Source organism: Telopea speciosissima, chromosome 5 (genome assembly GCF_018873765.1).
Source record: "Telopea speciosissima isolate NSW1024214 ecotype Mountain lineage chromosome 5, Tspe_v1, whole genome shotgun sequence".
NCBI classification, from domain to species: domain Eukaryota; kingdom Viridiplantae; phylum Streptophyta; class Magnoliopsida; order Proteales; family Proteaceae; genus Telopea; species Telopea speciosissima.
The window spans coordinates 38470875-38498552 of NC_057920.1; the positions used below are offsets into that span (position 1 = coordinate 38470875).

The 27678-nt window shown below is 40.4% G+C and overlaps 1 protein-coding gene across 1 annotated transcript in view; it reads right to left on the minus strand.

Moving 5' to 3' along the window:
• Positions 1-27678, minus strand: part of LOC122661552 — a 124448-nt gene that overhangs the window by 25870 nt on the left and 70900 nt on the right. The window contains exons 9-13 of the mRNA XM_043856975.1: positions 12521-12881; positions 11919-12433; positions 11623-11802; positions 11380-11538; positions 461-535 (exon numbers count right to left, since the gene is read on the minus strand). Of these exons, the coding sequence (XP_043712910.1) occupies positions 461-535; positions 11380-11538; positions 11623-11802; positions 11919-12433; positions 12521-12881 (1290 nt within the window). The remainder of the gene's footprint in view (positions 1-460; positions 536-11379; positions 11539-11622; positions 11803-11918; positions 12434-12520; positions 12882-27678) is intronic.

The window sequence follows — 27678 nt, forward strand, 5'->3', positions numbered from 1 at the left end:
GAGTGGGAAACATTACGGATCAGAAAACATTTAATTTCTTCTGGGACCACCAGCTAATGAATATTAGAGTGTGGAGGTTTATAAAAAAAAGCAAATAAAAGATTTGCCTAATAATTTGATAATTGATATTGCTGTAAGAAGGAGTCACAGAGATCCCAATATCAGAGGGTCACCAGTAAAACAGGCATGTGCACGCTTGCAAATATAACTGAAACTACGAAGAATGCTGTACAAGAATCCCCCCCCCACCCACCCACCCAAAAAAAAAAATCAGTAACTAAAAAACATATATGGCTGTTCATGAGGGAGAAATGTTGGTAACTTCAAAACATAGCGAGTAGTTTAAGCAAACCAGCAGATGCCAGAATACAGCCTTCAGTTCAGAAAAAATACAAGAAAGTAGTTGAATGTAGAAATAAAAAGCACCAATAAGTTAAAGTGGAAAACCCAGTAATATAACCTTCAAAAACGGTATAGTTAAATCTGGGTGCTGATGCCGGCCAAGAACTTCAAGCTCCAGGGAAACAGAACGCATCTGTAGAATTAATCAATATCAATATAATGAACCCAAAGGAAAATTGCATTCAAGTGATAAAATATTCAAACTGATTCTATGACAATGTTGGATTGTATGGGCCAGAATACCATGGGGGTATTCTGGACTTTTTACTACTTTTATGATATGTACAGCCATGTTGGCTTAGTTAGGGACAATTCTGTCCATGTAATATTTTTTATTCATATTAAATATATGGCTTGGGGTCTCTGCCTTAGACTATCCAAGCATTCAGCTCTAATTTTATTTCTGTTAACATGGTATCAGAGCAGGTTTCGAATTAGGGCCTCTCCTCTCCTTTTTTTCAGCCTTCTTTCTCTCTCTCTCTCTCTTCCTCCCTTTCTTCCCTTGTTTCTCTTATCCCAATAGGGCAGCACTGATGAGGTGATCTAGTTGCTGCCCTTTCTCACCTCATTCAATGCAAGAAAATTTTTGATCGATAGGAACCTCCTCCTTGCCTGCGATATTTGAAGCTTCAAGTTTTTTTGGATTGTTTCCATCTCAACCTATTGGAACCAATTCCTCTTATTGAAGATCAAGACCTGCAGCAGATATTTTTGAACAAATTCCTATCTTCAGCCAACTATTGTGAAGACCTCCCTGGATCGAATTTTTCCCAAATCAGAGTTTTCTTAAAACCGTGACATATATCGATCTTGGAGTTACAGGTTTCTGTTGGTGCTGATATTTGAAGGACTGATCAAACCCCTTTGGAACTCCACTTGACCAAGGTTCAGCCCCAAACAGTGTTTCTTTTGAAGGATTCTCCCCTCCATCAATTTCAGCAAACCATGACAATGTCGATGTAGGGGTTCACTTGTCTGCTACTGCTGATTTTTGGAGACATATTCTCCTATTGAAAGAGGATTCTCCTCTAATTTTCAGCCCTTACCTTGAAGGAATTCTTGGGTTTCTCATCCCACCAACTTCTCTGTGATCATGGGTAACTCAGTTAATTCGACTGCAACTTCTGTTGGTGATGGCCAAGGCAAATCAAATTTTCATACCTTTTCTCCTAATCCAATCAAACTGGATGGTTCCAATTACCTGCTTTGGTCTCGGTCTGCTTCCTTTGCCATTGCTGGCCGTGGCCTTACTGGCCATATTAATGGCACCAGTGTTATGCCAACTGAGACAGGTCATGCTTAAGACAGATGGCTTGCTAATAATGGGGTGCTCATGTCACACCCTTAGTTAGTAAAGTCGCGTATCATACGCGTATTATACGCGTTCCCGTATTTTTAAACGTATAATACTCCCGTCCCCGTATTTTCCCGTATTTTTATAAAAAAACGCGTTTTTTAAGCAAGCACGTATTATACTCGAATAATACACGTATTATACGTTTTTTTTATAAAAAAAAAATTATCCAAAAGATTAGAATTTAGGGAAACGATTTCACTTTCCCTTTCGTCCCTTTCGATTTGCGTTGAACATCCAACCGTAGCAGGCAAAAGTAGCCGCCCTCCATCTCCAATCATCCTCGCCATCTCCGTTCAACAAAGCGGCACTTAAGTCTTGTACTCTCCTCTTGTTTCTCTGGTCTTTCAACTTGCTCATGTCATTTTCAGACAATCTACATTCATTTCTTGTAGATTATTGATATTTTGGTATGTTAAATGATAATCTTAGAGATGTTATATAGCATATTATATTATTGTGTTTATTTTAGTTAATAAAATCATGATATTATTTTGTTTATTAGGTGGTGAATGCATGTTATATAATGAATATATGTCCGTTTTTTTTAAAGTATTATTGCCGTCTATGCCGTATTATATCCGTATTAAACGCGTACCGTATTATTACCGTATGCATTTTATGAAGCCGGATTTTTGAAAAGTATTATTACCGTCTAATCCGTTTAACTGCCGTACGTATCCGTTCCCGTTCAATTGCCGTTCCCGAACTTACTAACTAAGGTCACACCTCATTGGCTCGATGACTTCAGATCTTGCGCATCGGTTTCTTATCCTTGATACAGCCTCTCAAATATGGGCTGCTTGCAAGGAAACTTATGGGCAGCTTGGCAATGATGCCCAGGTGTATGAACTCAGGAAGAAGGTCCTTCACACTACTCAGGGAGAATTGTCAGTCTCCAAATACTATGCTGTTTTGCGCAGCCTTTGGCAGCAATTGGACCACTTCTCTGATTATCACCCTACTACAGCTGCTGACATTACTTCATACTTTGCGCAGCCTTTGGCAGCAATTGGACCACTTCTCTGATCAGAGTTTATAGTTTTTTAGCTGGTTTGAATGTAGAGTATGACCAGATTCGGATTCAGGTGTTGGACCGTAAACCTTTTCCCACCCTTGAACAGTCCTATGCTTTGGTTTCCTCTGTGGAAAACCATAGGGTTGCTATGTTGCACCCTCCTATTACTAACAGATCAGCCCTCAAGATTGCTGCCCCGGCTACTCTTGCACCTGTTGGCACTCCTTCTGGTGATTCCAATACTGGCACTGTTGTTTGTGAGCACTGTCACAAACATTACCACTCCAAAGCGAAGCGTTGGAAACTTCATGGGAAACCGGCTGACTTTGAAACTAAGAGGGCTGCCAAGAAAAAGCCAAAGAACAAAGCCCATCATACTGAGTCTGTTACCACAGCCCCTGATACTGACACTGGTCTATCCTAGGACGATCTACAGGCATTCCTACGTGTGCTAAGGACTTTTGCTGCTGCTGCCTCTACTACATCTGCTGCTACTGACCCTTCTTCTCCTTCAGGTTCACACTTTGCCCGGTCAGGTATTCCATTTGGTGGTCACTGTGCTTCTGTAGGTTCCCATCCTTGGATCATAGATTCTGGAGCTACAGATCATATGACCGGTTCCTCTAGCCTGTTCCATCGTTATTCTCCCACTTCTGGGAAAGACAACATCAAAGTAGTTGATGGTTCCCTTTCTTCTGTATCTAGAAAAGGAATCATCAACTGCACTTCCTCTCTTCCTTTGTCCTCTGTTTTACATATTCCTAATTTTACTTCTAACCTTCTTTCCATTAGTAGTATTACTCGTAATCTTAATTGCAAAGTAACTTTTTTTCCTTCCCATTGTGTTTTTCAGGATCTGGGTTCTGGGAAGACGATTGGATTGAGTAAAGTACACGGTGGATTGTATCTGCTTAAAGATGGTCGTCCCTCTCCACCACCATTACCTTCTCCGCTACACCAGAACTCCTTGGTCTCTTCTGAACTTTACCAATGGTACTCTAGATTAGGTCACCCTCCATTAGGAATTTTAGCACATTTATTTCCTAGTTTGGTCACCCACTGTAATAAGGATGACTTTTTTTGTGAGGCTTATGTTCTGGCCAAACAGACACGTTTAACTTATTCTTTATCAAATAAAAGGAGTTCTTCTTGTTTTCAATTGGTGCATTCTGATGTTTGGGGTCCTAGTCGTAAAACATCTCTTTCTGGTCATCATTGGTTTGTTTCTTTTATTAATTGTTACTCTAGGAACACGTGGGTGTATCTCAAAAAATCAGGTTTTCGAATGTTTTCGGCAATTTCATAAAATGGTCCAAACTCAGTTCCAGGCTACTCTCAAAATATTGAGAAGTAATAATGGAACTGAGTATACAATATCTCAATTTCAAAAATACCTAGCTGACCATGGTATTGTTCACTAGAGCAGTTGTGTTGATACCCCTACCTAGAATGGTGTGGCTGAAAGAAAAATCCGCCACTTGTTAGAGGTGGCCAAGGCTTTGATGTTTGCTAGACATGCTCCCTCTCAATATTTGGGATATGCTATTCTCACTGCAGCCTATCTCATCAATAGATTACCTTCTCGGGTTCTTAACTCGTGTAGTCCAGTTGCAGTTTTATTGGGGAATTCCTCCTTTGTTGTGTCTCCCAAAGTGTTTGGTTGCGTGTGTTATGCTAGAGATACAAAATCTCCAGGCAAACTTGAACCTATGGGGTTAGGTTGTATTTTCTTAGGTTATTCTCCAACCAAGAAAGGTTATAAATGTTACCATCCCCCCTTCCCGTTGTACTTTGGTCAGTATGGATGTTATTTGTCATGAGACCCTTTCCTATTATTCTTTACCACCTCTTCAGGGGGAGAGTTCTAGTGAAGATGTGTTGTCCTTTGAGGTTCTTCCTCTTCTAGCCCTTACGGTTGCTGTCCAACCCCCTACGGCTGCTGTCCAGCCCCCTACAGTTGTTGTCCAGCCTCCTATGGCTGTTGCCCAGCCTCCTTTGACTGCTGCCCAACCTCCTCTGGCTGTTCCCCCCTCATCCATAGTTATCAAGGCGGCAAGGTGACCATGGCATTTGAGGGCCTTCCTAAGCGCCTTGGCGATAGGGTGGCCACAAGGCGTCGCCTTGGCGAACAAGGCGTCGCCTTGACGAACAAGGCGTTCTAGTATTCTTTTTTTTATATAACCATTTTATTTGGCACAAATAGCATATTAAAAATTATATAATTTTACTTTGCTAAATAAATATTAATGAATCAAACCAATGCAAGATATTCATTAAAAAAACAAATTAACAAACTAAGTTCATCATTTTATCATAGAAATATAGCATATAAATGTGGAACAACATTATAAATTATTAAATATAAAGAATAAAGGGTTGTTAAATTATTATACTTACCTCTATGATGCCAAAATGAGTGCCTAGGCAGTAGGCCCTAAGGTAGGAACAGCAGCATAAGAATTACTGGTGGGGGTGGAGAAGCCACACTATCTGTTTGCATTATTGTGGAGTTCCTTTTTTTCCTTTTAGTTCAAACTGGATCTTCTTTCTTTACTTATTTGTATAATCCAGCTTAAGGGGGAGTGTTGAAGTACTGTTCATGTAACACTGTTCACATGAACAGTGATTTGGTTGATATGTGTATCTTCTATTTTCCTAATCCTAGTTGGAGTCCTAGTTTCTAATTATGTCAAGTCCTAATTCTACTGTGAGTTGTTAGTCTTAGTTTCAGTTTGAGTAGTTAGCTTTTGTTTTTGTCCTATTGTAACTTGGAATCCTATCATGATTAGGAATTCCTAATCTGATTAGGAGTTCCCCTTTCTATTGTAATTTGAGATTATAAATACAAGCATTATAAGGGAGACTGATAAGTTGAACAGTTCTCTCCTCTTCCTCATCTTCTTCTCTTTCTCTCTTCTTCCTCCATTCTCGGTTCTGGTTTTCTTCATCTATACTATCCAACATGGTATCAGAGCTATGAAGAAGAAGAAGAAAAAATTTTTATCGAAGGTGACTGGGATCCCTTCTTTGCTCTCGATTATTGCTGATATTGTTATCGATTGATCAATACCTGAATCGATTCCGCTGCTAATTTATTTGCTGATTTATTGCTCATGGGTTGAAGAGTTGAAATCGATTTGCTGGTTTTCTGGTTGCTATTGATGTGCTGATTTTCTGCTCAAATTCTGCCTGAAATTTGTTGGGAATTGATCAATGAAAATTGTTTGATCGAAGCTCAGCTAACCAGTGTCACTGCTACTCTTGGTTTCAAACCAGATGCTGGAGATTTGTTTGAATTGATTTATTTCTCTTAGAATCCACAAACAGTAAGCTGATTCTTGGAGTGGTGGTGATTCTTCTGCGTTGCTATAGTAAGATGTCGATATCTGCTGCTCCTTCGAATCTGATTTTGATTCTGGGTTTCAAATCTGGTGTGATTATATATGTTTGCTGATCGAAGAGAGAAAACAACATCATGCCCCTTTTCTCTCCCACGGTGCTGCTTCTTTGTTCACTTTACCGTCTCAGGTTCTGAAGGTTGAAGACAACCACAGACATGGTGTCTTTATTGTTATGTTTTCTGAATCCCATTATTGCCCCCACTTTTGCCCTTACTTTTGCCTTCAATTACTTCATAGTCTTTACTTATTTTCCCTTCCAAGTCTGTACCCCATTTATAAATCTAATTCCCTACATACTTTCTTATTTACCAAGGGACCCTTGCAAAATTCTGGTTATTTACGGAACTGCCATTACTTTTTCATACATTCCCCTATTTGACTACCCAATTGACCCTTGAAAATTCCGGTTTATTACCAGTTTGCCCTTTGGCTTGGATTGTATTTAAAAGTAGATTTCCACCAAATTACAGCCATGCCATCCTTTTTTTCAACACTTTCTCTTTCAATAATTCTAATTCCCTTTATATCCCATACCTTTGGTATTTACCCATAACACCTTTGGAAACTTCTAGTAAATTCCAATTTTGCCATTCCTTCCTTTTTTTTATACCCATAGCACCTTTGGAGAATTTTGTAAGTTTATACTTTTGCACTATCTCTAACATAATCTTCGTTATTTGTCCACGTGTATTACTACACGTGAGGGGGGGATTATGTACAATACACCTGCAGACATTGCAGAATGCAAAACTTGCAGGAACATTGGTGCAAAACATAGAATATCAGTTTTCTCCACCATTGCCATTGGGTATCCTTCGTTATTGGGTTGACTTTGCCGGAAGGGGGAGATTGAAGTATTGAAGATATTTGGTTGTTGCCTATTTGAGGACTTTCAGTTGGGTTGATACAGTGTTTTTCCGCTGCCTAATTCAGTTCGTTTCCGCTACTTGCTGCTCTAGTTATTTAACTTCAAGATTTTATGTCATTATGACAATCTGAGATTCATCACTAGTTAGCTATTGAAGATCGTTAAAAGCTGCTTTTTTTTGGAAGAAATTCTAGTCCCGGTTTGCTGATCATGTCTGTCCAGGTTTTGAAGATCAATTATTTCAAGTTCTTGAAGGTTTATTTGGGAGCTACATTCATCTATCAAGCTGGATTCTGCTGCAACTTAGTTTCTTCTCATTTTGTTCAAGTTGGGCATTGATACCTTGTATGCGCCAACTTGAGGGGGAGTGTTTGCATTATTATGGAGTTCTTTTTTTTTTCCTTTTAGTTCAAGCTGGATCTTCTTTCTTTACTTATTTGTATAATCTAGCTTGAGGGGGAGTGTTGAAGTACTGTTCATGTAACACTGTTCACGTGAACAGTTATTTGGTTGATATGTGTATCTTCTATTTTCCTAGTCCTAGTTGGAGTCCTAGTTTCTAATTATGTCAAGTCCTAATTCTACTGTGAGTTGTTAGTCTTAGTTTCAGTTTGAGTTGTTAGTTCTTGTTCTTTTCCTATTGTAACTTGGAATCCTATCATGATTAGGAATTCCTAATCTGATTAGGAGTTCCCCTTTCTATTGTAATTTGAGTTTATAAATACAAGCATTATGAGGGAGACTGATAAGTTGAACAGTTCTCTCCTCTTCCTCATCTTCTTCTCTTTCTCTCTTCTTCCTCCATTCTCGGTTCTGGTTTTCTTCATCTATACTATCCAACACTATCATATCATGATTTCGACAAAATCACAAAATGACGTCTATGATATGTATTCACAGGTCCACATTGTTTCAGGATGAGGATATATCATTCAATTTATTATAGGCAAAAGAAATGAGGATGGAAAAATAAAAAAGAAAAGAAAGAAAAGAACATAGAGCGTCACAGGGAAGGAGAAGGAAGAAAAAAAATCGATTATTAGTAGGCCTAGGCAGCAGGCTCTAAGCTAGGAATCGCCGATGGGGGTGGAGGCTAGAGGAGCAGCAGCAGCAGCATAAGAAAAAAAAAATGAAAAATCGAGGGGACAACGGGACATGGAGGCGCAGCAGCAGAATAAGAAAAATAGAAGAGAAGAAGAAGAAGAGTAGAAGGTTACTTACCTTGCTGGGGACGTGGTAGCCGGAGGAAGCTTCGTCGGAATCAAAGCTGCTGGCAAGAGAAGACCAATGCCGGAATCGATGGAGAGTTGGACTCTTGGAGACTTGGAGTTGTTCCTTCACCGCAGGTTTTTTCTCCCAAACCTAAATAACGAAGATGAAAAGTCGAGGGTTTCAGTTTTGGACTTTAGTTGAAAAAGAAGAAAAGTTCTTTTATACCCTTGATAACATGTATCTCAGTGTAGATAATATATACACCAGCCAATGAAAAGTTAGTAAATAGAATAAAACAATAAAAATAAATAAATGGGGTTTTTACAGTATTGATCCAATGTATCTCAGTGTAGATACTCCATATACACTTTCCAATAATAAGTTAGGAAATAGAATAAAAAAGTAAATACATAAAATAAATTTAACAAAAAGCGACCGCCTTGGTCACAAGGCGTCCTAAGGCGTCGCCTTGGTCGCCTAGGAGACGCCTTAGTTACCAAGGCGGTCGCCTTTCTTACATACCGTAAGGCGCCCCACCGCCTTGCTCCCATATTTCCGCCTGGATGCCATAATGATAACTATGCCCTCATCCGAAGGGAATCCTTTACAGGGGGAGACCATGGAAAAAAGTGTTGTTGATGTTCCTATTCAGGGGGAGCTGACTCCAGTCCAGAGAACTATTGGTGAATATCAGAAGAGGATTGATAACTCCAATATGATCATCTATAAAAAGGGAGGCACCAACAGGGGGCAGCTTCAATCCACTGTAGCACCAATACCCATCTAGTTACCAGCTCAAAATCCAGATCCTTCCTCTCTTAGTAAGCCCTATGGCTGTTGCCCAACCTCCTCTGGCTGTTCCCCCCCCATCCGAAGGGAATCCTTTTCAGGGGGAGACCATGGAAAAGAGTGTTTTTGATGTTCCTATTCAGGGGGAGCTGACTCCTGTCCAGAAAACTATTGGTGAATTTCAGAAGAGGATTGACAACTCCAATATGATCACTTATAAAAAGGGAGGCACCAAAAGGGGGCAGCTTCAATCCACTATAGCACCAATACCCATCCAGTTGCCGGCTCAAGATCCAGATCCTTCCTCTCCTAGTAAGCCCTCTTCTTCCGACCTACATATTGCTCATCGCAAAGGTACTAGGACTTGCACTCTGCATCCAATATCTCGTTTTGTTTCTTATAGCTCTCTCTCTCCTTTTCGTGCATTTGTATCTTCTCTTTCTTCTGTTTCCATTCCTAAAAATTGGCAGGAAGCATCTACAGATGGAAAGTGGAAGGCAGCAATGTTGGAAGAAATGAGAGCACTGCACAAAAATAATACGTGGGATCTTGTGGTTCTTCCTTCAAGGAAAAAACCAATTGGATATAAATGGTTGTTAGTGGTCAAACAGAAGGCAGATGGGACAATGGATCGATATAAGGCACGTCTGGTTGCAAAGGGCTTCACTCAAACTTATGGAGTTGACAGTTAGGAAATCTTCGCATCAGTGGCGAAACTCAACACTATAAGGGTGTTATTGTTTTATGTTCTAAATCTTGGGTGGGATCTTCAACTGTTGGATGTAAAGAATGCCTACCTTCATGGGGAGCTTGAGGAAGAGGTGTATATGGATATTCCACCAGGCTTCTCTGATGATAGGACCAAGGGCAAGGTCTGCAAATTGAAGCGTTCTCTTTATGGGTTGAAACAGTCACCTAGAGCCTGGTTCGGCAGGTTTCACAAGGCTATGATTTCAATAGGACATAAGCAAAGCAATGTTGAGCACACTTTGTTCATCAAATGAATTGGTGGCAAGGTAACTATTCTCATAGTCTATGTGGATGATATTGTGGTCACTGGTAATGATGGTGATGCAATTAAGAAATTGAAGCACTTCCTTGGCCGTGAGTTTGAAGTAAAAGATCTAGGAACTCTAAAATACTTTCTAGGGATAGAGGTTGCTCGATCTTCAAAGGGCATCTTTCTTTCTCAAAAAAAAATATATCCTAGATCTGTTGTCTGAGACAAGTTTGCTAGGTTGTCATCCTTCAGATACTCCTATGGAAGCTACTACAAGACTTAAGGAGAAAGAGGGTGAACCTGTTGATAAAGGTCATTATCAACGATTAGTGGGCAAACTAATCTACCTCTCTCACACACGACCAGACATAGCCATTGCTGCAAGTTTGGTGAGCCAGTTTATGCATGATCCTTATTCCTCACATGGAGGCAATCCTTCGTATTTTGCAATATTTGAAGTCTGCTCCAGGAAAAGGAATCCTTTTATCTCTCAATGGTCATCTGAAGGTTGAAGCTTATCCTTATGCCGATTGGGCTGGCTCTACTGACAGAAAATCCATTTCTGGCTATTGTTCCTTTGTGGGTGGAAATCTTGTCACATGGCGTAGCAAGAAGCAGAATGTTGTATCAAAGTCCAGTGCTGAAGATGAGTTTCGTGCAATGGCACAAGGAATCTGTGAACTTTTGTGGCTTAGAGGATTGTTGCAGGATATCAGTATTGTTGTCCATCTTCCCATAATGCTTTATTGTGATAATAAAACGACCATTAGCATTGCTTATAACCCTGTCCAGCATGATCGTACTAAGCATGTGGAGATTGACCGACATTTCATCAAGGAGAAGCTCGAAGCGGGACTCATCTGTGTTCCCTTTGTGAAGTCTACTGATCAATTAGCCGATGTGTTCACTAAGGGACTAAGTGGCAAAGTGTTTCTTCCTATCTTAGTCAAGTTAGGCATGCATGATATATACAGAACTTCTTGCAACTAAGACAATAATGCAGCCTTCAACAGATACAGCAAGGATTTGTCATTACCCTCACATAGACACACACAGAGAGAGAGAGAGAGAGAGAGAAATGAACAGAAAACCTGAAACTAGCAAATACTGAAAAACTTACAGGATCCCAGAACTCACCAAAAATAGGACAACAAATGCATGGTATAAATAAAGGACAAAAGAAAGGGACTTCTACAACTTGAAAAATCAATTGAAACTATAACATATGCACACATAAGGAAAGAACAAGCTATTCCAATTAGTAACACAATGACCATAACTTCATGGATCCTCATAAAACAACCAGCTTATGGTAGCCAGAAGTTAGTATCTTACCGGTTCATCCAATAATGGCAATATGTCATGAGCAACTCCTATATAGGAAAGCATAGCAGCAAGGACATTAGGCACATTGGGGTTGAGATCCAAATGACGTAATTGCCGACACAAGGAATCAATTATATAGTCCGCATTCGACACTACTAAACACCCTACCTGCTAGAAAGGAAGATAACATTATCTACACACTGCAAAAATATACCATTCCACAGCAAAAAATTCATAACATGGAAGTCTTACCGTAGGATGGCCAGATGAAGCAGCAAGGATATGTAAGACAGCATCAGAAGCACTTCTTATTTGATAACTAGAACAAATAAGATTCTCAAGCAACAGAAATAGAGAAGAATGAAGAAATCCATTAGAAGAAAAATCTTTTCCAAGACATAGACTGAAGATTCCTATTCCATCAATAATAACCTGTCCAAAAGAAACCAAAATTGGAACCATGTGAATAAACAATTGCTAACGTAACCAGATAAACAAATGCAATGATCAAGAATCGGAGCTAATTAATCAAGGGATAAAAATATTTCCTGGTGTAGCATTGTGGTGTCACGGAAAAAATGCAATGTAATTTCTTCTGCTTCACTGTCCTGTTCACATTTCTGATCTACTGGAAGAACCCACACTTCAGGAGACAGATATTCGTGTAAAATACTGCCGATACAATCAACCAACTCACTTCTTGCAACCTTCCCATGATAAATCTTCCAGAAAGAGTCATTAAAAGCAAAAGGACGTAGTTTGCAAGGGTGAGTATCGGCATAGTTCATCTCAGATACTCTTATATCTTCCCCATTCATCCTAGACTTCCCAAACATCCTTCTGTAAATATCAATTGATTCATCTGATAGACCATATACCATCTCATTTAGAATGCAAACAGCAGTACTTGCTTCACGTAGTAACTGACCCGAACCACTTCTTGCGTACCAAGAGTTCCAGCTTTCTTTATGGTGTTCTTTCATTCGAATCTCAGAGACTAACTTACGGAAACCACCCAGGGGAATATCAACGATAGTAGATAATGAAACCTCATGTGCAGGGTCTAGACAAAATTAGAAATAGCTAAGTAGAGTCAACAAGTATAAACAAGATTTAAACAGGAAACACTGATATTGAGAACTGGGACAACCTGCCACTGTTGATAATCCAACAAGTCTAAGTATTCCTGCAATTGTCTCGTATAATTTCTGACTGCCGATATAAACGAACCAAGGAGGCATGCGTGGTAGCTCACAATTTTTACATGTAATTATTATTTCAGCTTCACAAGCTTTATCATCAAATTCTGAAATTTTAGGGAGTTCAGATGGTACATCATTCATCAAAGCTTTGTCAGCAGTGACCAGGGGACTTCCTTTTAACTCAGAAATAGAATGCAGGTATCCTACTGACAATGGTTTTGCTGAAATAAGCTTGTCAAGTGAACCAGCAAATACTGAGTTTTGACTCAGGCAGAGTGCTAAAACATCAAAGCATCGAGCAGCTGCAATCTGGAAGCTCCATATATTAATTACCAGGACAGATTTTCAATAATAACTGAGATATTGTATCCCAAATACTACACAGAAGACATCTCTGTATTTAAATAGCAACAAATCCAGAAAAAAAAATAACAGCAGCCGCAGGCTAGCAACAACAACAACAACAAAGAGAACAAAGGAGCATAAATCCACTATAATGTCAACATAGTCGAAGACTACATCCAATTGAGTATGAAAGAGGATTACCATGAAGTGCAACTTTGCAGTAAAGTTTCCAATACGGAGGCATTTTGACTCAAGAACCTATGATGCATACTATGCTATTGCTCCACACATATCAAAGCAAGAAAAATGGGACAGGCATATAACAAACGCATCAGAACTACTTCAAAATCTAGGAAGTTTGTCATTAATGTTTAAGACAGAGAAAAGTTTCCACAGACACTATTAAAACTACTCAGAAGTACAATTTTAACCCTATATTTTACTACATAGAGTACCTCCATCATTTTCAAACCAACAATTAAAACAATATGTTTCATGTAAGTTAGTCTTCTTCCTGATCCCTCCCTTGCTTCTCACCTCCCTCCTCGGGTCTTCGGTTGTGTGTGTTTTGCTCACAATTCCTTTCCCATTCGTTCAAAATTGGATCCCCGGGCTCTCCACTGTATCTTCCTTGGATACGCTAGCTCTCGAAAGGGTTACAAGTGTTTTTTTTTTTTTGGGTGAATCAATAATTCATTACCAAGAAGAAAAAGTACTACAAAAGACCCACGAAAAGGGGAAAGAAAATAAATAAACAAATACACAAACAGCCCATGGTGTCCCAAATCTGATGAAGAGGCTGAGAGTTAGAGGTCTATTTCTTGATATTACATTCCATCTAGATGTAATCAAGGAACTAAAACTCGCGAGATCTCGGTTTTTCCCAGGGTCGAGACGAGATGGCATACGAAACGAGAAAGTGCAATATCTCGTCAAGGTCTCGACCCAAACTCTTTTATATGAGTGCCAGATCTCGAGAACTCAGTGGGAATCCTGGTATACAAACACCTATGAATGCAAACCTTGGGATACAGACACTTATTTATGCTAGAAACCAGGACAGACACTTATTTATGCCTAATACCATTTAAGTAAATGAGCATTTACTTAAGATATTATTCATAAATAAGCACACACCCCCTATTTGAATCCAATAAAAATAGTTAAAAAATCAAATTTCAAAAGGAAAAAAGTCAACCCCCCAGTTCAAGAACAAAAACTGGATTTTCGGCGGTAGATGCAATTTTCAACTTTCTAATGTTGGGGTTTTTCTCAAATCTAAAAATTCCATAAATCTTAATATGGTAAAACATTGCTAAAAACCAAAAGTGCGGTAAAATATTCATTTATTTTGATGTCCAAAAAAATATTTTCATTCAGAGAGATTTTGATAGCATTCATGTATACCAAATTAAGTTTGACCGGTACATAACTCCCTTAATATAAATCAGATTTAAGCAATCTTGAACTTGTTGGAAATCTTTCAAAATGGAAAGGGAGAGGGGGCAGTCAAAGAAAAGGTGATCCGTGCCTTCAACAGCATTCCAGTAAAGACAGCATTGAGGAGAACCCTGAATCTGCATATGGAGAAGAAAGGACTACATTGGAAGACAATTAGAGAAGACTCTCCAGGCTATAAAGCAATGATTGGGGATGTGATGCTTGAACCAAAAGCTTCCTCCATGGAGACGGAAGACCTCTGACACAGATGAGATCCCAAGCAACTCTGGATCTGAATAGGCCAGAGTTGGCAGGGGCCCACAAGACACAATCTTCCCTCCCAAAGGGTTTTCTTGGAATGGAAGGCAAGGCATCCCACACAGAATTAAGAACTGGAAGAAGAGTGGGGGTAGGGTCCCGATCATTTTCAGTAATGATTTCAGCTACCAAGGATTGCATGTTCAAGCCACAGTTATAAATAGCTCTAGAAGAGACAATGTGAAGAAGAATTCCCATAAGGTGTCAGTGGTCCAATTAGAGAGATGTAGAGTTTCCATTACCGATCTGATTGCGAATGGCAATGAGAGCACTTGGTCTAAGAGCAAGGATTTTGCATCAGACCCGAAAGCATCAAAAGGAATAGAAACGGTCTAAATTGAGTCATTGCGGAGAGACCTTGAGTAAAGCCAATTGACCCAAATGCTATGAGGTTTAGAGGCAATCTTCCAAATAAGCTTGATGATACCAACAGAGTTCACATCTTTGATTCGGTGAAGCCCAAGACCACCTTCATCTTTGGGAAGGCAGACAAAAGCTCAACTGGTAGGATGGAGAAATCTTGTGGAATCTTTACCTTTCCAAAAAAAGTGGCCATAAGGGATTCCAAGGACTTAATAGTTGATGATGGAAGCCCAAAGATACCCGCCCAGTAAATATGAGAAGCTTGTAATACTAGTTAGACTAGAACTAGCCAACCTGCATAAGAGAGGAGCTTTCCTTTCCACAAATGAAGCTTTCTTCTGATATGATCCACCATAGGAGAGCAGTCATTAGCAGTACGCCTGGCTGGAATTAGAGGCAGCCCTAAGGATTTAATTGGGAATTGACCTAGAGAAAATCCAAATTTGTCAATCAGAGTGGCTTTTTCGAACTCAGTGACACAAGCAAGGAAAAGCGAGGAATTAGTGGGGTTGATCCAGAGCCCCGACAGAACTTCAAAATGATGCAGGCAAGTTATGATATTCTCATCAGAACTAATTGAGGCCTTAGAGAAGATCATGAGGTCATCAGCGAAAGTAAGATGAGAGAGCTTGAGGGCTTTACAGTTGGGGAGCAGAGAGATGAGTTGCTGGTCAATACAAGACTGGATGTACCTGGAGAGAACTTCCATAGCCAAAATAAAGATGTAAGGGGAGAGAGAACAACCTTGACGAATTCCCAACGATGAGGAAAAGTAAACCGCCAGACTGCCATTAACAAGCATTGAGAAGCTAGAAGAAGAGATGCATTGTGGATCCAATGGGCAACCACAGGAGGAAATCCATCTTATCCAAAACCTAAGAAATGAAGTCCCATCTCAGGGAGTCGAAAGCCTTGTGAATGTCAATCTTCATGAGAGCTGCAGGAGGGTGAGATTTTCAGTCAAAACCTCTAACAAACTCATTACAGGGAAGAATGTTGTCAGAGATGCTTCTACCAGGAATTAAAGCAGATTGATTCTCACTAACAAGAGTATCCACAACAGCCTTGAGCCTGATAGCAATGATCTTAGCAATTCATTTGTACAGCAGGTTGCAAAGAGCTATGGGTCTAAAATCAGTCATATTTGAAGCACCTTCCTTTTTGGGGATAAGACAGCGAAAAGTGTGATTTACACCTTTAATTTGACTGGGGTTGAAGAAGAAACTCTTGATAGCCTTAATAAGGTCCACCTTGATGATATCCCAAGAGGCAAGAAAGAATCCCAAACTGAAACTATCAGGACCAGGAGCTCTAGTAACTTTAAGAGAGCGGATAGAGGAAACAATTTCATCTTCCGAGGGGATGGAACTGAGAGAGGTTTGGAGCTCACTAGGAATGAATTTGTTAAGCAAATTTTCAGGGATAGGGCTCAAATCCTCTGAAGAACCACTATGCAGATCCTTAAAGTATCCAACAACCAAGTCCTTGATATCTTTGACCCGATGAAAAGTAGATCCCGTTGAATCTGTAAGGCGCAATATAGAGTTGGTGTTATTCCTGGACATCAAAGATCGATGGAAATAAGCCGAGTTAGAATCCCCTAATTCTAGCCATTTGATCCTAGACTTTTGCCTTAGAAAATTTTCATCTTGAGAAAGCAGAGATGAGAGCTCAAGAGATACCCCTTATTCCTCCTCTGCTAGGGGAATGTTGAGAAAATTAGTTTGGCGCTGAACCTGAATAGCTGTGAGTTTATCCTTACAATCTGAGACCTGCTGAGAAATATTCACAAAAGTGGAGCTGTTCCAGTCTTTAAGAGCAAACTTAATATTCACAAAAGTGGAGATGGTCCACTAGCCTTGACAAGTCACTCTTACTAAGAAACTTTTTCAGTTGATCTTGCACGAAGCTTTTCAGAACCAAGATCTTCTCCTCAAAAGTCTGCTTTCCCTTCTGACGATACTTGTACCCCCGTTGCAGTCAAAGTTGCTCCTTTGCCCTCCCAGCTTGTGTCGAGTTCTCAACATCAAACTGATGTTAGTTACCTTAATCAAAACCCTCTTCAACTCTCCTCTGGGGTCCCACTTCATTTTGTATCATTCCCAACAACTCCCTTGTGGGCCCCACCATTATGCCTTATCAATCAAACCTTAACCCTGATCCCCCTAACCCCACTAACCCTACTAGTAAAACCCCACTTAGTTCTCTTAACCTAAACCCCTCCTCTTCGTAACTCTCTTTCCCCTCGTGTTATCCCTATTGGACCTTCCATTAACCCAAACCCATTAAACCCATCTTTTTAACCCGCTTTGTCCATCTCTTGTCCAAATCCCATCTCTCGTCCTATGCACAGCTCCTTTGTGCTATCCCCCATTCCTGCAGTCTCCTCTCCACTCTATGCCTTGCGTTCTTATAACAGGCATCACCAAAGTTCGTCCCAAGCTAGGAAGCTTATCCCCAACCCTCTTGGGCTTGACCTGCATTCAACCTATCCGTCCCAATGAACCAGGGTGTCATTTAGAACACTAGGGGTCTGAACTCCCCCTCTAAACACTCTGCGGTTCGTTCCTGAAGTTCCCAGGCATTGAGAAGGGATGGGTGAATCAATGCACTCCAAATATTTTCTTCCCAAAGCACTCGGACAACTTCTTCACTTGGCTAGCAATTTAAATCACAAGCACATTCACTCCTCTTCCCAATCAATATAAACATAGCAAGGAACGGAGTCTACCGAATGTGTAACCCATCCTATAGACAAAGACACTTCTACGCATATAGAGATATTCACATAACACAATGAATTTATGTGGTTTGGCAGTGTGCCTACATCCACGGAGTGCCCTCACTGGGCTGATGTCACTAACTCTCACTGAAGTAACCTATATGGGATTTACAGATTGCCTCCCACTGAGGTCTTATTAGTTGTCTGTGTTTTTATACTCCACAAACATAAGAGTAACTCAAAACAAAATAATAGGGCATGTATCACACCCAATAGTTCATCTCTATCAATTGTGGCAATTCATCAAACAATTAACATGCCCACAATGACTTACAAATAATCCTATTAACAAATTCAGAATTAGAGTAATGCTCAAATGATCAATGATCAAACAAGCCTTGTATTTATAATATAAGAGATTACATCCTAATGTCCAAAATACCCCTAGTTTAGCCGACTTAACTAGAAGGTACATAAACATAAAAATACAACTGTAAAAGGACCAGAATACCCCTACGGTCGGTATTCTGGTGTACATTATTCAACATTCCCCCTCAAGTTGGAGCAAATATGTCAATCATGCCCAACTTGACTAAGTTTGGATGAAACAGCTTTCCAGACAATCCCTTGGTGAAAATATCAACAATCTGATCAGTAGACTTCACAAAGGGAACACAAATCAACATTTCTCTTTGGTATGGTAAGGCTTGTGAGCTCACAAGTAACAGTGCCTATAGTAGAATCACCAAGAAAAGACTTCTAACAGGTGTAGAAGTAGCCGGGGCAGCAATCTGGAGGGCTGATCTGTCAGTAATAGGAGGGTGAAGCATAGCAGCCCTATGGTTCTCTTCAGAGGAGACTAAAACGTAGGACTGTTCAAGTGTGGGAAAAGGGGAATGGCCCAACACTTGAACACGAATCCTGTCATACTCCACATTCAAACCAGCCAAAAAATCATAAACCCTAATTTTGTCCATATGCTTCTTATATGCAGCAATATCAACAGCTGTAGTGGGGTGGAATGAGAAAAATGGTCCAATTGCTAACAGAGATTGCGTAAGGTAGTATAATACTTAGAGACAGATAACTCCCCTGAGTAGTATGAGTGAGCTTTTTCAGGAGTTCATACACTTGTGAATCATTACCGAGCTGTCCTATGTTTCTTTGCAAGCAGACCAGATCTGATGGGTTGTATCAAGGAGAAGAAAACCACTGGCAAGGTCTGATTGCATTGAGCCAATTAAATAAGACATGAGTATACCATTATTGGAGATTCACCTGTCCAGAAGATGACTAAGTGCAATTGGCCTAACAATAGTACCATCAATGTGGTCAGTAAGTCCACGACCAGCAATGGCAAAGTATGCAAAGCGAGATCATACCAGATAATTGCTCCCATCTAGTTTGATAGGATTAGGAAGAAGGTCACGGTTGTCAGTCCTACCATGTCCATCAGAAGTGCCAGTAGAAACTTCAGTGTCACCCATAATGTAACAGAGAAACCCAAATCACAAAGGACTGTTGTGATGAGAAACCCAGTAAACACTTCAAGAGAAGGGCCAGAAATTGGTGGAGCGACCATTGTAATGGTGATAATAGGAGTCTCCAAAAATCAGCAGCAGCAGACAGTCCAATCCCCTAGATCGATTTTTTCAGGGTTTCGAAAAAAAACCCTGATTGTGGTGAGATTGATGCAGGGGAGAAATCTTCAAAAAAATCCCTGGATGGGGCTGAAACTTGGCTCAAGTGTTGTTCTATAAGGGCTTGATCACTCCTCCAAACATCAGCACCAATAGAAATCAGCAGCTCCAAGATCGATATTTTTGAAAGAAAAAAAAATCGATCAGAGGAGGTCTTCAATATGGTTTGAGATAGGAACTTATCAAAAAAAATCCTACTGCAGTTCTTGATCTTCAATAAGGAGATTGGTTCCTTGTAATTGAGATGGAATCAATCCAAAAAACTTGAAGCTTCAAATATCGCAGCCAGGGTGCTTGGTCCTGTCGAGCAGAATTATTTATCACTGAAAGAGGTAATGGAGGGCAGCAGCTGGATCTATTGATCACCTCATCAGTGCTCCCCTATGATGAGAATAGAGAACAAAAGAAGAAAAAAGAGATGAAGAGAGAAAGATCGAGAGAGAGAAGAGAAAGAAGAAGCTGAGATTAGAAGAGAGGAAGGACCCTAATTCGAAACCTGCTCTGATGCCATGTTAACAGATTCAGAGTTAGAGTAATGCTCGAATGATCAATATGATCAAACAAGCCTTGCATTTATAATATAAGAGATTACATCCTAATGTCCAAAATACCCCTAGCTTAGCCGACTTAACTAGGAGGTACATAAACATAAAAATACAACTGTAAAAGGACCAGAATACCCCCACGGTATTCTGGTGTACATTATTCAACAAATCCCGAACCCAAACACACTCAATGTGACTCAAAGACAATTCTTCTAGACAAAACATCAAACACATTGAGAACAATAGGGATTCAATACCTCACTTAGGCTTCCCCAAGTGCATTCCACTGCTTTGAATGGCCTAGAACATCAAAGAGAACAGTGTTCAATGGAAACCCAACACGAAATCAATTAGAAGCAAGGAGGATTCAACTTCTGGGCGCCATCTTCTTCTTCTGGAGTCGTCAAACCTCTCTTCTGAGTACACAGACGTCTTCTCCTCAAAAAACTGAGTGAAATCAATATATTATTTGCCCAAATCTGAGTTTCATAGCCTCCGGAAAGCCCAAAAAAAGTTTGGCCAATAATAGGCCTTCAAAGAGAATCTTTTGATCTAATATATGCTAATGGTGTACAAGATGACACAACGTTAAATCATATCTGTCGGATGGAACAGTGAACACACTTGATTAGATCTTTACCATCTAATGATTAATGAAAGAGGCTCGTGACGACTTGAAGCTTAATGACTTTAAGTGATTTCATTTTGCATGTGCCAGAAATAGAACCATCAGATGCGCATAATCATCTTGACCCTTCATCTTTTATTTGATCATCCAATCACGATCGTGGATTTAAATAAACACTCATGTGTGTTGTCAATGTACCATATGCCCATCAAATAGACCAATAAAAAGCAAGCCTCGAACATAGCCGTTAGATCTCATCTAAATCTGACGGCTGCTGAACATCTTCTTTAAGAGAACAGTACTGCAAAACAAAAAAAAAGCTTCATTTGACACTATCTGGGAGAATGGCTGCCATTCCGTCATTGGATCTGAGATGAAGGTGCGGCCTATGGCATTAGAGAGAGGACTTGCCCGAGCTCCTGAAGTCATTCACACCTCCAAATTAAGTTGGAAACTCCTTCAAAATCCGGTCACAATGAACCCCATTTTCACTGGAAAGTATAAAATCAGACACATTTTGGTTCTCCGGCCATATCTTCTCCGTCCAACTTCAGATGACCTCGACGCTGGTATCATAAAGACGAGAACTCATCCCTCTTCATATCTCCTTCACATTACTTGGCCTGAATCCTCACGGATTGGCCCTAATAAAATTTTAAAGTGAATGCTTCTACTGTTGAAACTGAAACAGTAGCTCTGTAAGAATTGCATCTTTGAAACTTCTCTGTGACCCCCTTGCAAGGCCTGCCATGGCTGTGCCACACAGCTCGACACCTACTCTCTATGCACAGTATGCACAACAGACCCAAACAAGAACATAGGCCAGCCTGCTACAACCTCAAACAGCCACAAACCATAGCCGAACCAAAACATAGCTTCACACACCCCTGCTGCTCCTGCACCATGCTGCTACAGTAACAAATAGCTACTAGGATGCCCAAGGTGCCCTACACACAAACATTTACTCTGCTGTACTGCTGCTCAATATATCAACCAACTTGCTTGTGTTGCCAACAATGACAATACACATCAGTTTGCTCATGGGAACAACAATCTCCCCCTTTGGAGTTGTTGGCAACACCACTAGCAACATCCAAAGCATCCTTCTCCCCCTTTGACAATAAGTACAAAGGGTGGAAATGTCTCCATGGAATAAACAATTCCTGCTTAACTATCCCTCCTCCCTACCGCTTATTGGTTACCATGGATGTTACTTTTCACGAAGATGAACCCTATTACTAGTCTTCTTTCAAGAGGAGAGTATTGAGAAAGAGCTTCCTTCTCTTGTTATTGACACTGTTCGGCTTCAAGGGGAGACAGACATTGATTATGCCACTGAACAAAGGGATCTATTCACTTACTCCCAGTGACAAAAGCAGCCCATTACAAATCCATCGTGTCCACTGGTCGCCAAAGGCTTCAATCAAACCTATGGGGTCGACTACAAGGACACATTTGCCCCTCTTGCAAAGATGAATTCTGTTCAAGCTTTGTTGTCTTGTGCTACAAATCTTGGCTGGAACCTTCAATAACTTGATGTGAAAAATGCCTTCCTCAATTGAGATCTCAAGAAAGAGGTGTATATGGATGTTCCCCGAGGCTTTGCATCATCATCCATATCTGGTAAGGTGTGTCGACTCTGAAAGTCTCTTTATGGTCTTAACAATCATCTTGAGCTTGGTTTGGTAGATTTGGGATGTCTATGTTAACGATATGGGGATAACAGGGAATGATGATGTACAAATCCCATTGCTGAAAAATCAGCTGGCCACAGAGCTTGAGAGTAAAGACTTAGGTCCTCTCAGATATTTTCTAGGGATTGAAGAGCCCGTTCAGACAAGGGTATCTTCATTTTCCAGAGAAAATATGTCCTAGATCTGCTCACTGAGACAGGGATGCTAGAATGTAAGCCTGCAAAGTCTCCAATTGAGGTGAATCATCAACTTAGCTGCAATGGAGGCAGACAAGTAGATTAGGAGAGATAACAGCAACTTGTTGGCAGATTGATATACCTCCTCCCATACCAGGCCGGACATTGCTTATGCTGTGGGTGCTGTGGGTGCTGTGAGTCACTTCTTACATACTCCACAAGCCAACCACCTTGAAGCTATGTATTGGATACTACGGTACTTGAAAGCAGCTCCAGGCAAGGGTATTCTATTCTCCAACAACAATAATTTGAATTTGGATTGTTTCATTGATGTTGATTGGGCCGGTTCCATTGATGACCGACGATCTACTTCAGGATATTGCGCATTCCTTCGGACGTAATCTGGTCACTTGGCTCAGCAAGAAGCAATCAGTGAAATCCAGATTTAGTGCTTGAGGCAAAATATCAAGCTGTGGCACAAGGTGTATGTGAGCTCATCTAGCTTAAGTGTTACTTGAAGATCTAGGGATAACATCACAAGAACCGATGCGGCTCTACTGTGATAATAAGGCTGCGATCAGCATAGCCCACAACCCTGTTCAGCATGACCGGACCAAACATATTGAGATTGAAAGACACTTCACCAAGGAGAAACTAGAACAAGGCTCAATTTGCATTCCTTTAGTCACTTCAGAAAATCAGCTGACTAATGTATTCACCAAGGGTTTGACTTCTAAGACATTCCATCCTGTTGTTTTCAAGTTGGGCATGAGGGATATCCATGCACCAACTTGAGGGGGAGTGTTATAAGTGACTCTTAAGGTTGACTAGACAGTTCATGTGCCTAGGTTCATTGTATGTTAGGAGGATAAGAGTGCTGACTCATACCTTACCTATCATACCATATATGTAATCTTTTTTTATCTCTATAAATAAAGCATGGCTAATGTCTATCTTCACAAGCCAATCTATTCTCTCAACTCTCTCTCTCTCTCAACTAAGACCTAGTTCATTAATGTAATTTGGGAGGATTTGTATTTCAATTTTTAAATGGATTAATGTAATACCTGTTAAGTTGGGGCTTGATAGGTTGGGGGTTGTAGCCCTTAGTCTGTGTAGGCGCATAGACAGAAGCAGGTTGTAACTCCTGGACTGATGCAACAGTCAAAAAACTGAGAAGAGTATTGAGTAATATACGAAGCCCAATTAGGCCATCGCTATGTGGACATAGGCAATTGACCGAACCTCGTATATCTTCTGTTGTGTGCCTGCTTTATTTATTTTTGTACATTGGATTGTATGTGACTTGCAAAGTGGGTGTGCACTATCTACTAGGCCTGGTCACTTTGTGGTTTTTTTTTTTTTTCCCGGTAAGTGGCCACGTTGTGCTTGCGAGGAGGATGTGCATGCGAAGTGTGTGAGATTGGTAAAATTGAGATTGCCCCAGCCAATCTGTGATTGTGCTTGAGACATCTCCGAAAGTGTGGTGATCAATAGGGTGCAGTTTGGAAAGAATTTTTGAAAATACTGATTCAACCCCCCCCCTCTCTCTCTCAGTGTCAACTTGGGACTATCAGTAAGAGGTATACATGGAGTAACCTCCTACGTATGTTGCTCAGGGGGAGAATGCTAGGAAAGTTTGTAAGTCACGTGAGGTAATTTATGGTTTGAAACAGTCGCCCAAAGCCTGGTTTGATAAATTATATTCTATTCTAACCCGAGGTGGACTCATAGAGTGTTATTTTGATCATTCAGCCTTTGTTCATCATCGGAACTCTAGGGTGATTGTTTTGATCGTGTACAATGATGACATTATTATATATGGGAATGATTCATCCAGTATTGCAGAAGTGAAATAGTATTTACATCAGCATTTTCAGACGAAAGCTATTAGGATTGAAGTGGTTCAGAGTAGGAAGAGTATTAGCCACTATCGGAAGAAATATGTGTTAGATCTTCTGTTTGAGACTGATATGCTAGCTTTTAAGCCAATTGACACACTTATGGACCCACATCAGAATTGGAGAAAATGATGATGAGGAACATCAGATAAGTATCAGTACAGGAGACTCGTTGGTAAACTCATCTATCGTAATGTTACCTGACCTGACATATCTGTTGTTATTGGTGTCATAAGTCACTGTATGGAATCTGTAAATAAAACCAGATTTAATGGAGAAGATGGAGAGGAAGAAGATGAAGAAGAAGAGAAGTGGCTATAATCCTTTGGGGAGAACCATTGAATAAAATTGTTCTCCCCTCTTCACCAATATTATTAATAATAGGGTAGAGCTAACACACAAGAAAAATTCCCAAACTGCCCCTGACTAACAACTCTCATCTCTAGTTACTGTTCACATGAACAGTATACGGTACTGTTCACCACACTTTCCATGTGAATAGTGTATGGTACTGTTTATGATACTGTTCATGTGAACAGTACCCAAAGCACTTTAACACTCCCCCTCAAGCTGGAGCATAGATGTTAATCATGCTCAGCTTGTTACAAATATAATCAATTCTCACACTTCCCAAGGACTTAGTAAAAATATCAGCAAGTTGCTCCCCTGTACGAACATGTTGTTGTAGTTTCTCTCGAACAAAATGGCAATCTATCTCTATATGCTTTGTCCTCTCATGAAACACAAGATTGGAAGCTATATGGATAGCAGCTTGATTATCACACCACAACTGTATAGGTAACTCCTTCGTAAATTTCAACTCAGTCAACAACTGCTTCATCCACATCAGCTCGCAAGTAACCTGTGTCATAGCCCAATACTCTGCCTTTGCACTAGATCTTGCTACTACTGCCTGTTTCTTGCTCTTCCAGGACACCAAATTTCCCCCCACAAAGACACAATACCCAGTGGTAGGCCTCCTATCCACAGGAGAACCAGCCCAATCAGCATCACAAAATCCCTCAACACGTCCATGACCATGATCAATGTAGAGTAGACCACGACCTGGAGCTTTCTTGAGGTATCTCAGAATTCGAATCACAGCATCCCAATGTGACGTCCTAGGAGAGGACAGAAATTGACTTACTACACTAACCGGAAAGGCAATATCCGATCGAGTCACAGTGAGATAATTTAATTTTCCAACAAGTCTTCTATATTTTTCCGGATCATCAAGAGCATCACCATTATCAGCTGTCAACTTCAAATTTGGTTCCATTGGAGTATCCAAAGGTTTAGACCCAAGCATACCTGTTTCAGAAAGCAGGTCAAGAACATATTTCCTCTGGGAGAGAGAAATACCTTTACTAGACTGAGCTACCTCAACTCCAAGAAAGTACTTCAATTTACCAAGATCCTTGGTCTGAAATTTACACTGCAAATGTAACTTAAGCTACTTAATGCCTTCAACATCATCACCAGTGATGACTATATCATCTACATATACCACCAAAAATATCCTGCCAGCCTTGCTATGCCGGTAGAACACCGAATGATCACTGCCACACCGAATCATCCCAAATTGCAGAACAACATCTGAAAATCTCCCAAACCAGGCCCTGGGAGATTGTTTCAAACCATACAACGACTTCTTAAGTTTGCACACTAAATCAGACTCCCCCTAAGCAACAAACCTAGGAGGTTGCTCCATATAAACCTCCTCATGAAGATCACCATGAAGAAAAGCATTCTTCACGACCAACTGAAAAAGAGGCCAATGATGGGATGCGGCAAGAGAGATCAAAAGATGAACAGATGCAAGCTTGGCAACGGGGGAAAAGGTATCAAGAAAATCAACTCCATAAACCAATGTATAACCTTTGGCAACTAAGAGTGCCTTCAAACAAGCCAAAGAACCATCAGGGTTCACTTTAACCACATATACCCACCGACAACCAACAGCCTTCTTGCCAGCAAGTAACTGTACCAAGTCCCAAGTGTGATTTTCAGTCAAGGCAGCCAATTCCTCCTCCATAGCTGTCCTCCAGCTAGAGTGGGATAATGCCTCTGAAACAGACTTAAGGGTAGGATAAGACTCAACAGTAGAGAGACAAGCAGTAAAGTTAGCAAATAAGCCTGTATAAGAAACAAAATGAGACAAAAGATGTTGAGTACAACTACGAACACCCTTACGAAGAGTAATGGGAATATCAAGATCAGAAGAATGAATACTTAACTGAGGAGTTGGATCTGCAGGCGAAGTTGAAGTTGGAGGATCAACAGAGACTGGGGGTGCTGTATCATCTCGAGGACACCGAACAAATGTAAACCGAACAGGAGGATAGGCAGGCCGAACAGGAGGCGGCGGAGGCGGAGGCGGAGGTGGAGGAAACAAAGCAGCAGTCGGTTGACCACGGGAAATAGTACGTTGCACCACATATAAAGGAAGACCCTCATCCCACTCCGAGGAAACAAAAGATGTATCATCATAAGCAGTGGACTCAAAAAAGTTAACATCAGCATTGACAAAGTACTTTCGAAGAACTGGTGAATAACACCGATAACCTTTTTGAGTTTGTGAATAACCCAAGAAAATATATTTAATAGCCCGGGGATCTAATTTGAACAAACCTGGACCATGGTCACGGAAAAAGCAAACACACCCAAAAATTCTAGGTGGTAAAACAAAGAGAGGTTCAGTAGGAAATAAAAGAGAATGAGGAATCCCACCCTGTAACAAAGAAGATGGCATACGATTTATAAGGAAACAGGCAGTCAAGATAGCATCAACCCAGTAGATTTTTGGTACTTTCATCTAAAAAAGAATTGAACGGGTCACTTCCATTAAATGTCTATTCTTCCGTTCAACTACACCATTTTGTTGGGGTGTATCTGAACAAAAAGACTGATGCAACATGTCACAGTCAGCCATAAAAGAATTAAATGGAGCAGAAAAATATTCAAGGGCATTATCACAATGTAAAACACAAATATTCTTATTAAACTGAGTCTGAATTTCAGTAACAAATGCACGAAAAATGGCAAACAGCTCAAAACGAATTTTCATTAAATAAATCCAGTTGACTCTAGAATAGTCATCGACAAAAGTAACAAAATATTTAAATCTCATCTTAGAAGTAACAGGGTAAGGCCCCCATACATCAGAATGCACTAAAGAAAAAGGGTATGCAGACCGTTTATTGACTCTAGGGGGATAACTCACACGGTGGAGCTTTCCAAACTGACATAACTCACACTCTAAACTAGAAAGGGA